Source organism: Cynocephalus volans, chromosome 15 (assembly GCF_027409185.1).
Source record: "Cynocephalus volans isolate mCynVol1 chromosome 15, mCynVol1.pri, whole genome shotgun sequence".
Taxonomy (NCBI): Eukaryota; Metazoa; Chordata; class Mammalia; order Dermoptera; family Cynocephalidae; genus Cynocephalus; species Cynocephalus volans.
In genome coordinates, this window is record NC_084474.1 from 95,215,077 (window position 1) to 95,226,168 (window position 11,092).

The window sequence follows — 11,092 nt, forward strand, 5'->3', positions numbered from 1 at the left end:
ACATGAAAAAGTGCTCAATATCACTCAACATCTGGGAAATGCAAATCAAAACCACACTGAGATACCACCTCACTCCAGTTAGGATGGCTAACATCCAAAAGACTGAGAACGATAATTGCTGGAGAGGTTGCAGAGCAAAAGTAACTCATCCACTGTTGGTGGGGCTGCAAAATGGTGCAGCCTTTATGGAAAATGATATGGAGGTTCCTCAAACAACTACAGATAGATCTACCATATGACCCAGCAATCCCGCTTCTGGGAATATACCCAGAGGAATGGAAATCATCATGCCAAAGGGATACCTGTACTCCAATGTTTATTGCAGCTCTATATACAAAAGGCAAGAGCTGGAACCAGCCCAAGTGTCCATCATCAGTTGGACAAGGAAACTGTGGTACATCTGCACAATGGAATACTAATCTGCTATAGAAAAGAACAAAATACTACCACTCGCAACAACATGGATGAACTTAGAGAAAAGTATATTAAGTGAAACAAGTCAGGCACAGAAAGAAATACCACAAGTTCTCACTTATTTGTGGGAGCTAAAAATTAATAAATAAATAAACACACAAACAAATAAAGGGTGGGAGGAAGAAGACAGAATAACTACAAAAATTCCTTGAACTATTTAAGCCAAGTGCACAGATACAATGTGGCAAGGGAGGGGAGGGGGTAGAGAAGAATGGATAAAGGGGCATGAAAATCAAGTACAATGTATTTTGAGAAGTAAAATTAAATAAAATTAAATTTAAAAATAAAAAAGAAATGCAAATATATATATATATATATATATTTGCTTATATATTTAGGTGCTCTGATGCTGGGTGCATATATTTAGAGTTGTTATGTCCTTCTGACTAATTGACCCCTTTGTCATTACCTAATGACTTTTTTTGTGTCTTTTGACAGTTTTTTATTTATAGTCTATTTTTGATATTAGTATAGCTACCCCTGATCTATTTTGTTTTCATTTTCGTGAAATAACTTTGTTTTTCCAATATCTTTACTTTCAGCTGGTGTCCTTATAGCTAAAATGAGTCTCTTATAGGCAGCATATTTTTGGAACTTGTTTTTTAATCTACTCAGCCACTCTCTGTCTTTTGATTTTAGAACTTAATCTATTTATATTCAAGGTAATTATTTATAGGGAAGAACTTACTTCTGCTATTTTGTTCATTGTTTTCTAATTGTTTTGCGGGTTGTTTGTTCTTTTCTTCCGTTCTTGCTGTCTTTCTTTATGATTAATTTTCTGTAGTGATGTACTTTGTTTTCTTACTTTCTTCTTACTTTGTGTGTATTCTATAGATGTTTGTTTTGTGGTAACAATGAAGTTTACCTAAAATATCTTATAGTTATAAGAGGCTATTTTAAGCTGATAACAACTTAACTATGATTGCCTACAAAAACTCTACATTGTTACCCCACACACACATTTTATATTTTTGATGTCACAATATACATATTTTTATATCGTGTTTTCTTTAACAAATTATTGTAGATATGATTATTTTTAATCTTTTGTCTTTTAACATTGACAATAAAAATGATTTCCATACCGTTACATTATTACAGTATTCAGAATTTGACTATGTACTACTTTTATTAGTGAGTTTTCTACTTTCATATATTTTCATGTTAGTAATTAGCGACCTTTTCTCTCAGCTTGAAGAACTCCCATTAACATTTCTTGTAAGGCAAGTATACTAGTGATAAACTCCCTCAGCTTTTGCTCATCTGGGAAAGTGTTTGTTTCTTCTTCAGTTCTGAAGGACAGCTTTGCTGAGTGAAGTACTTTTGGTTGGCAGGTTTTTTATCTGGCTCTTGGAATATATCATCACACTCTCTACTGGCCTGTTAGATCTCTGCTGAAAAGTCTGCTGATAGTTGTATGGAGTTCCCTTGTATCTTGGTGATATGCTTCTTCTCTCTTGCAGCTTTCAGGACCCTCTCTTTGTGATTTTTGACAGTTTGAGTATAGTACTTAGTGTAGTCTTAGTGTAGTCTTGTTTGTATTGACCTGATTTTTTAAAAATTTGATGTTCCTTCACATGGATATTTATATATTCCACTGATATGGGATGTTTCTGCTATTATATCTCAATAAGAATTTTGTCACTATTTATCTGCTTCATCTGCAATAATAATATTGTGTATGTAGGTTCATTTGATGGTACCCCATCATTCCCATAGGCTTTATTCACCCTTTTCATTCTTTTTCCTTTTTGTTCCTCTAGCTCACTAATTTCAAATGGCCTGTTTTTGAGATCACTGATTCTTCTGCTTGATCAAGTCTGCTGCTGAAGAAATCTATGGAATTTTTCAGTTCAATCATTGTGTTCTTTGGCTCCAGAATTTGTTTGATTCTTTTTTATTGTTTTTACCTCTTTGTCAAACTTCTCATTTTGTTTTTGTATTGTTTTCCTGATTTTGTTTACTTGTCTATCTATATGCTCTTGTAGCTTACTGAGATTCTTTAAGATAATTCTTTTTAATTCATTGTCAAGCTATTTGTAAGTCTTCATTTCCTTATGTTCAGTTACGGGTGCTTTATTTTGTTCCTTTGGTAGTGTCATGTTTCCCTGATTGTTCATGATTCTTGTGGCTGTGTCTTGGTGTCCGTTCATTTGAGGAAGTATAAATTTATTTCAGTCTTCGAAAATTACCTCGCCTGGGAAAGCTCTTCTCCATTTAACCTTTAGAGATTCTGGAAGGACCATCAGGTGTGGTGGCTCATGGGCAGGCCTGCTACGTAAGTCCTCAGGGAGGCTGGCCATGAACCTCAGTAACCTAGATACTGAATGGGCCTGGCACCTGGATCCACTGGAGTGAACCAGTTGACTGGGTCCACAGGGGTAGACCTGAAGTCTGGGCTCATGAGGGTAGGCCTGCAGACTGTATTTGTTAGGGCCAGCCTGAAGCCAGCATTCACAAAGACCAGCCTGGCACTGGAGGGAACCTTGAGCCTGAGTCTGCAGAAACTGTCCAGGTGCTGGGATGGGCCTACCACTTGAATCCATGGGGAAGGGCCTGGCAAAAGAGCCTGGGTCTGCAGGGGTGGTCATGAAGCCTCAGTCATTTGAGGTTGGCCTGGCATAAGGGTCTACTAATGTGAGCTTCAACCCTGGGTTCACTGAATCCTTGGGCTTCAGAGACCATTCTGGATGCTGGAGCCACCTGATGGTGGAACATGCCTCGAGCCTGGGTCTGCAGGGGCCAGTGTGTAGCCTGGGTATGCAGGTACCAGCCTGGTTGGTTTTTTTAGAGCCACAGGGACTGACCCCAAGACTGGGGCCTTGAGGACTGGTCTTGAGCCTGGGTCAGCAGGGGCCAACCTGAAGTCTGGGTTTCTGGGTGCTGCCTTGGAAGTTAGGTACACAAAGGTTGGCTTGGAGCATGGGGCTACAAAAGATGGCATGGCTCTGGGGTAGGCCTGGAGGCTGAGTCCACAGGTGTGGACAGGGGTACTACAGACCCAGGAACTATCCTGGAATCTAACCCCCACATGTTTTTGTCTCCTCTTCCCCAGGCTTTATGCAGGCTACATGGAGTGGAAACATGAATTAGCAGGGTCCATCTGGTGATGGCCTTTCAGTTCCACAGGCCAATTCAGACAGTCCTGGGTAAAACTGGGGGAGGTTCACTGTGTGTCAGAGGTGCAATCTTGGCTGGTATTGCTGGCTTGGCTAAGGATGAGGGAATACCCAGGAGACATGCTTAAGCAGAAGGTAACAGCTGCACCTTGCATGGGCTCATCCTTGCCCCGTGCAGGAGCCCTGTGCACGTCCTCACACTCCCATACTCCCACTAAAGTATATGACCATGGTTTAGATACATCACTCAGAGCAATGAAGGGGTGAAGAAGTCAGAGTTGGGGAGGCCCTACCAGGAGCCCACACTGTCACCAACTGTCAGCACCAGGCCATAGCCAGCACTGACTGTGGGAGAATTGCTCCATGATTTGGTTCCCATTCATCCCACTGAAGCCAGCAACAGCAACATGAAGTGGGCATTTCTGTCATTGTCCTCACTATTTAATACATACAAATACACATATGTGATAAAATTTCACAGAATATACAAACAGGTCTAAATACCAAATATTTATTATTGAAATAAATACCAGTTAAATAATGTAAATTCTAAGTAATCTCACTGAATTGTATCAATATCAATATGGGTGTCTACCCAAGTATTTCCCCATACATGGGAAAACAAAAGCTCTAATCTTCATCATCTACAATGATCCAGCTACTATGACCGTGGGTCCAGTGAAAGTCCTTGGGGCAAAGACAGTCTGACTAGCTGTTCTCTTAAATTGGGCACTTCCTCTCCCCTCTCTCCTGCACGACAGAGCAGACCATGATCAAGGTGTCTGTCCACTCTGCTGGGTGAGGAGCAGGTGAGGGCTGAGAGCATATCACCTATGCTAACTGCTGCCTCCTGTGCCCTCCACAGTCATGGCACGTGGCTTGTGTTCATGTGCTGATCAAGCAACTAGTGAGCAGAAGCCGTCCCTGTCACCGTGGGCCCACTCGAGTCTGCCCTGCTCTCACCCCACACGACTGCCGCGGCCCCTCTCGGCATCCGCGGGCCCTGCCCCAGGGCATGGCACAGAGCTGAGCACAGAACAATGCCTGGTCCACAGGACAGCTGGCCTGGTGCACATGGCCAACACCAGCTAGCTGTGGGGTCACAGTTCCCTCATGATTCAGTTTTTCTTGTGTTCAAAATGGGGATATTTCAGGAAAAGTGATCACCAGGGCCTCTCTACCCTAGTCTCAGGATCCCTTTCCAGGATGATGACTTCCAGAGAGCTCAGTGTGTGCTTGAGCTGCCTGGGAAGGCAGGCAGCAGGAGGGGGATCTTGACCTGGTCTGTCACAAGCTGGGTTCCCTTTTCCTGACCCTCAGACAACCCACACAGAGGCACCCATGAGGGGGCAGGGAGAACGGACAGGGGTGTGAGACAGGATAGGAAGGCATGGGGCAGGATGTCAGGGTGCTTGGATGACCACACGAGGAGCCTGGAGCTAGTGCAGGGAGGGATGGGGGCTAAGCCCCCAGAGGATGCTGTTTGCTGGAGAAGGATCTGGCTGGGGCTGGAGACAAGGCCAGGTCCTGACAGCAGGATCGTCCCAGCTCCACCCTGGCCTTGCTGCAAGCCCTGCCGCTGCAGGATTTCAGCTGTAACAATTGTGCATGAGGCGGGCAGGACACGGTGTGGTCCAGGAAGCTGTGCAGCTGGGAAAGGAGAGGGCTGGCGTGGGGTCAAGGAAGAGGGAGGGTAGTGGTCTGGCTGGGACCCTCGGTGCAGACACATGACTAGTTAATGGTCCTGAATGTAAAGAGGGGCAAGGCGGAGGGCGTCAATATGAAACGGTAGACCATCTTCACATCCTCTTTGATTATTATGTCCACCAAGAAGGTTTTCAGCACCTGGGACAGAAGCAGAGTTTGCATCTGGCTTCCTCAGGAGGCCCAGGGACAGGACACAGCCTCCTCCCACGTTCCCAGATGCAAGAACCATGCAGCAAGGGCAGAGGCAGCCTGTGGATCAAACCAGGCCCAACCCTGACCAGACCCACGCCACGGCTCAGGCCCCCATGGCACCCTACCCAGTCCCTCCCAGGCTGCTCACATGGTGCAGCAGGAGCAGCATCTCCACCTCTGCCAGGCGCCGCCCCAGGCACTGCCGCAGGCCAAAGCCAAAAGCCAGGTGGTGGAAGCTCCTGCTGGGGACCCTGCTGTCTATCCAGCGCTGGGGGTTATAGTGCTCAGGCCTCGGGAACAGGGCAGGGTTGCGACCCAGTGCGTAGAGAAACACCTGGACCAATGTCTGCAGACAGGTGTGGACGGAGGGGTCATCTGCCCAGTCAGCCAAAGTGGGGGGACAGGGCTGGCTGGACGGGCTATGGGGACTCACTCACCCCTGCCGGGATGTGGTAGTTCTGCAGCACCAAGTCTGAGCTCACGAGTCGCTCCAGAAAAATACCCACAGGGTAGAGCCTGGCAGTGGAGACCAGCAGGGAGGGTCCTCAGCTGACAGGATTCCTCATGTCCCCTCCACAGAATTCCTTCCCAGGATTTCCCACCCCATCAGAGGTTCAGGGCAATGGTGGGAGCTCAGATCATGAGGAAGAGCTCGCTTGCTCCTGCTGGGCTCAGCCAAACCTCCCCCCACCCTGAGCAGTCCCAGGACCAGGAAGACATGCCTGAGGATGGGCCCCAGGACATTGAAGTGGGATCCCAGGGGAAGAGAAGCTCTGTCCTTTAGCAGAGGAGGAGGAGGTGCAGAGGAAATGCAATCCCAGCAAGGCTGCTTCTTAGCCCCCTTTTCTGTCTGCGAGCCCCCAGAGAGCAGAGGGGCCAGGGCAGCTGGGGAGGGGTCAGCCAGCCCCTACCTCAAGGTCTCCTTGATGGCCGCCCGCAACAGGGGCAGCTCCGTGGTTGCCCTCTGGGGATTTTCCAAGATCCTGGACTCAGCTGCCAGGCTCTCCTCCCGCAGTGCCTGCTGCACGTCAGGGTTCCGAGCCAGCTCAAACAGGGTCATCAGCAAGGTGGTAGCCGTCTGCAGGAGCCAAGGGTGCAAGGCTCAGACCTGGGCACAGGCCATGCACCTCAGCCCCCAGGGGGATGTGTGTGTCCACAGCAGCACAGAACCCTGGGACCCCAGAACTCAAGGTCCTAGCGTCCACCTCGACTCCTTTCCCTGAGTCCTGAGAGAAAGGCGACCCCGATCCCATCCAAGGCCCTTGTCTCCTCCAGCCTCTTCCAGGTGGGATTCTCACACCCTCCTCTAGGCACCAGGAGGGGATGACCTTCAGCATCACTCAGGGAGTTTCTGGAGCCCCACGTCCATCTGCTCCAAAGTGGGTATCTGCCCTGATCATGCACAGGCTCCTCAGCCCAGGCTGCCCTACCCTGAATGGGCCATCCCACAAACAAATGAGCTCCTCCTCCTGGGGCAATTCCGGAGGCATCTGCCAGCCCCAGCTTGAGACCTGCCAGCCTCGCCGCCCCATGTCATGGCCTGTGTAATGTCTGCATTGCTCTGCCACCTGCAGCTGAACATCTCGCTCCTCCAGCCTCTTCAGACCAGCCCTGAGCTGAGGATGGCAGGAGCCTGGGAGGCACAGAGTGAGTGTGGGGCACGTGGTGACATTTGGTGTTGAAGCCACTGCCTGGGAGTCAGGGCGGGCTTCACACTGGATGGGAGGGCTGGGTGCTGACCGTGTCCACGCTCCCTGCTGTGAGTTCAATAGTGTTGGCCTTGATGGCATCTAGCGACAAGTCTGCGTGCAACAGCAGCTCTGCCACGATGCCGCTGTAGTGCTCAGGGCTATCGACCTTCAGCTCCTGATAGATTTTCTGGATGCAATTGCTGGCTGTTGGAGGAAGGGGAGACAGTCCCCAGGCCTTAGTGCTGTAAAGCGCCTCTTCTCTGTCCTCCTCCTACGCACCCAGCCTCCAGCATCCCCAAGTCTCCATGCTTCTATCCCAAGATCTGGGGATCAGCCCAGCCCAGCCCCAGCTTCCTGCCAAGTTTGTCAGTCAGGACCATGAGGAAGCCATAGCCCTTGCATGTGGCCTCAATTCTCCCCTGTGCTGTGGACAAGGAGAAACTGAGTGACCATTGTGTCGTCCCTGCCACAGAGCACCACGGGGTTGTTGGCCCTCACCATACTGGAAGATGTAGTCCCAGGCCTCAAAGTGCTCCTTCCACGCCTTGCTGCAAGTCCAGCGGGACAGGCTCCTGGGCATGAACGTGAGCTGGACAGTGGATCTGAGCATAGCCTTCAGGGCGTGGATGAAGTTCAGGCTGGCAGAGCTCGGGTTATGGCCAAAGAGGTCCAACCGCTCTCCAAAAAGAGCTAAGTTGCCGGCTGCAGGGAAATGGCACAGCTGAGCCACAGGCAGTCCCGGGCCTCACGGCTGCCTCCCGCCAGCCCTCCCTGCCCCATTCCAGGCCTACTCCAGAGACACTGAGGCCGGGACCTTCCCACATGACCCCACACCTTCTACGGTGTAGTAGAAGATACTGGGCTGGATGTCCAGGGTCAGGCTTCTCCGGGCATTCTGCAGCACCTTCTTCTTCAGGGCCGTTGAGAAGTCCCTTGCCACCACATCCAGCATGGGGATGTACTTCTGGACGGCCTGTGGTGACAGCACATCTGGGTTCATCCGCAGTCGGTCGGAGCGCCATTCTGGCCCATTCCTATAGAGCACAGCTTGAGAGGCAGCCCGAGCAAGCAGCTGGCCCCAAACCTGTACCCCACCTTCCTCGTCCACAAGGGGAATCTTCCCTGGAGGGGTGGTCTCTTCTGCAAGGGACGAGGTTGACCCTCCTGTGAAGCTTTGCCCACTTCACCCACACCTGCCCCAGATGGGGAGGCCCTGGCTGGCCTCTCATCTCCCTGCCCTTCCTTTTCTGATCTTCTGCCCCATGTCAGCAACACCTGCCTGTCTCTGTGACGTGTCCCCATCTTCTGTAGGGTAGGGACCAACCGCATCTCTCAAAATATCCTCAAAATACCGCCGAGAGCACATGGAGCTCCCTGGATGTGCTCCACTGAGTGAAGGGCAGGGATTGACACCCTCAGCCACTTTATGCAAAAATCCCTTCTTTATCTATGGCTAGCGTCCAGCAAATATTGTTCGTGATCACAGGCACATGTACTTTCACCGAATGTGCCCATTCGGGACGTCCAAACGCAGGTTGCACAAATACAGACAAAACAGTCTGGCTGGTTAGCTCAGCTGGTTAGAGGGCAGCCTTATAATACCAAGGTCACAGGTTCAGATCCCCATACTGGCCAGCACCAAAAACACAAGAACAAACAAAAAAACAAACAAAACAGCCATGCAAATATATAAAATTGGACACAAAGACGCATGCAAACACATGTGCACGCATACTCACACGCACATGCATGCACACAAGTATACCCCTTCCTTCAGATGTACCGGTCCAACCTTCCCCCAGACCTGCCCTCTGGGTTGGGTCTTCCTTCCAGGTCTCCTCAGTTCAGAGGCTCCCATCAGACATGCCCATTTCTCTAAACCCCACTGTTCCGAAGAGAATTCGCTTCCTGATGGGAGGTTGGGCAGCCGTGAACACTCTGACCTTCCTCCTTTCGCCTACCTCCCACCCTAATTTCCACCTTTTTGCAGTTGATGGACTCCAGGCCCCATCTTCTGCCTGCCTTCCTGACCAGGTGTGCCACGCTTTCCACGGGGGACGAAACATGCCCCAGGGCAACCACTCCACTTTGGCTTCCGTTCTGACAGCAAAAGAGTCTGCGACCACCTTGATCTCCATGGCACTTGTCCCCAGGACTGTATCCCCCAAAGCGAAGGACTGCCTTGGCTCCAGGAGCCAAGGGCTCCATGGGGGTGGGGTGCAGCCCTGGAGACGTCAGGTGCTGGCGCACGCTGACTCGGACCTCGGGCCAGTGACTCCCCTTCTCAGGGCCTCAGTTTCCTCCCCTGCAGGAAGGAGAGCCACCACCCTGCAGAGGGAGCACCTGCCAGGCCTGCGCGGGCCAGCTGCCCCCTCACTGCAAGAGCTCATTGTTCATCTGTCGTCTGAGAAGGTGCCCCCTGCATTTCTCTACCCCGGTCCTGCTGCCCCCGGCCTCGGGACACACATGGCACCCATGGCAAGGCACTCATCGGGTGCTGGTGGTCCCCTGTCTTCACCCCAATAGGCCCCAGGGCAGCTGTGCTTTGGGGTCTCCTCTGTCTCCCCACCCTCCTTCCTCCTCATGCGGACTCGCCCCTCACAGCAAGAACACGCCACATGTGTGCCCGTGATGGTGTCTGTAGGCCAGCCATGGTTCCGGAACATTCCGGCGAGGGTGCAGGCCTTCCGCCTGCTGCAGCCTCTCCACGTCCTCCGGCAGCATCACGGCCACCCTTCGTGTTCCTCCCATGTCATCTCTGTGGATAAAGCACAGAGCCCTGCTGGGTGTAGTCCTGTCCTTTCCTGAGCCCCACTCTGCAAAACCAACCCCTCTGTCTCCTATTTGAGCTCTCCCCTCTCCTGGACTGTGGCTTTACTGCAGGACGTTCCTCCTGCTGTCCCCTGAAACCTCTCCAACTTTAGTGCCTCTGAGCTCTGTCCTCTGAGCAGTGAGCCACGAAGAGCCTTTGTCTCCACCAGCAGAGGCGCAGACCAGCAACCACCATGCTCCCTCCCTGCCTTCCTAGGGTGCAGAGCACAAGCACCCACCGGGAACGGGCAGCACTGTGTGCCTGGCAAGGGCTGGGCAGCCCGCAGGGCCTGAAAATTCTGGGCGTTCTCAGCCAGGGGCCAGGGAGGGCTTTACCTGAAAATGGGCCCCAGCTCCTGGAAGGTCTGATGCGTCTCCAGGTGAAAGTTCTCATGGCCCCGCTCCTTCCAGATCTGCAGCAGCCTCAGATACTTGTTGCCAGGATGCTGGGGAATGGCTTCGAAGGGCAGCACTGCCTTGGGCGCCAGAGCGGCTCTGCTGCCCAGTGTCCGTGCCCTGTGCAGGCACAGCCAGGGCCCTGCCGTCCTCACATCCACCTTTGCCCTGAAGGCCATCCCGATCCTCCCTCCACCCCCCACTCAGCACAAATCCTTTTATCCTGTTGGGGGACCTGCACTGGCAGACTGATCACGTCATGGGAGAAAGTGTCCCTGGAGCTGCCAGAGAAACCTGGGGCAGGGGTCAGGGCTGGAGTCCCTCAGCCGGAGTTGGAAGAAGGAGATGGTCAGGTGCCTGGTGCCCGTCTCTGCAGGAGCTGCTGAGAGGAGGGTGCTGAGAGCAGCTGCCAGGTCAGGATTGGGGGCTGAATTGGGTGGAGGGTGCGGGGCAGAGGCCTGTTCCTCCTCCCCTGGGTGAGAGGAGCAAGATGGATGGGCCTTATCTTATCAAGAGATGAGAGGGGGCCTTGGATTCTATTAATAGAGCTCTTTTTTTTAATAGAAGTTTTAGTTCACTGCAAAATTTGGCAAAAAGTACAGAGAATACCCACATATCCCTTGCACCCACACATGCACAAACTCTGCCACTCTCAACATCCTGCCCACAGGGTTAATTTGTTGCAAATGATTAACCTCCATT

At 51.4% G+C, this 11,092-nt stretch overlaps 1 protein-coding gene across 2 annotated transcripts; it reads right to left on the reverse strand.

The window, feature by feature from the left end:
• Window positions 1-5,324: 5,324 nt before the first annotated feature.
• On the reverse strand, window positions 5,325-10,569 carry LOC134363960 (cytochrome P450 11B2, mitochondrial-like). 2 transcript variants are annotated; one of them, XM_063079813.1, is made up of 9 exons: window positions 10,331-10,569; window positions 9,786-9,941; window positions 8,018-8,217; window positions 7,682-7,885; window positions 7,233-7,387; window positions 6,404-6,570; window positions 5,930-6,008; window positions 5,641-5,838; window positions 5,325-5,438 (listed from the first exon to the last, which is right to left on the reverse strand). In XM_063079813.1, the coding sequence occupies exons 1-9, from the start codon at window positions 10,567-10,569 to the stop codon at window positions 5,325-5,327; spliced, it is 1,512 nt and encodes a 503-aa protein (XP_062935883.1). The 2 variants fall into 2 exon arrangements, with proteins under 2 accessions (XP_062935883.1, XP_062935884.1); XM_063079814.1 differs by lacking the exon at window positions 5,641-5,838.
• Between the last annotated feature and the right edge of the window lie 523 nt (window positions 10,570-11,092).

Coding starts and splice junctions, on each gene's coding strand:
- LOC134363960 (XM_063079813.1), bottom strand. CDS start 10,569: ATGGCCTTCAGGGCAAAGGTGGATGTGAGGACGGCAGGGCCCTGGCTG. Junction 7,886..8,017: donor CTTCTACTACACCGTAGAAG/GTGTGGGGTCAT, acceptor ATTTCCCTGCAG/CCGGCAACTTAGCTCTTTTT. Junction 5,439..5,640: donor TGCTGCTCCTGCTGCACCAT/GTGAGCAGCCTG, acceptor CTTCTGTCCCAG/GTGCTGAAAACCTTCTTGGT.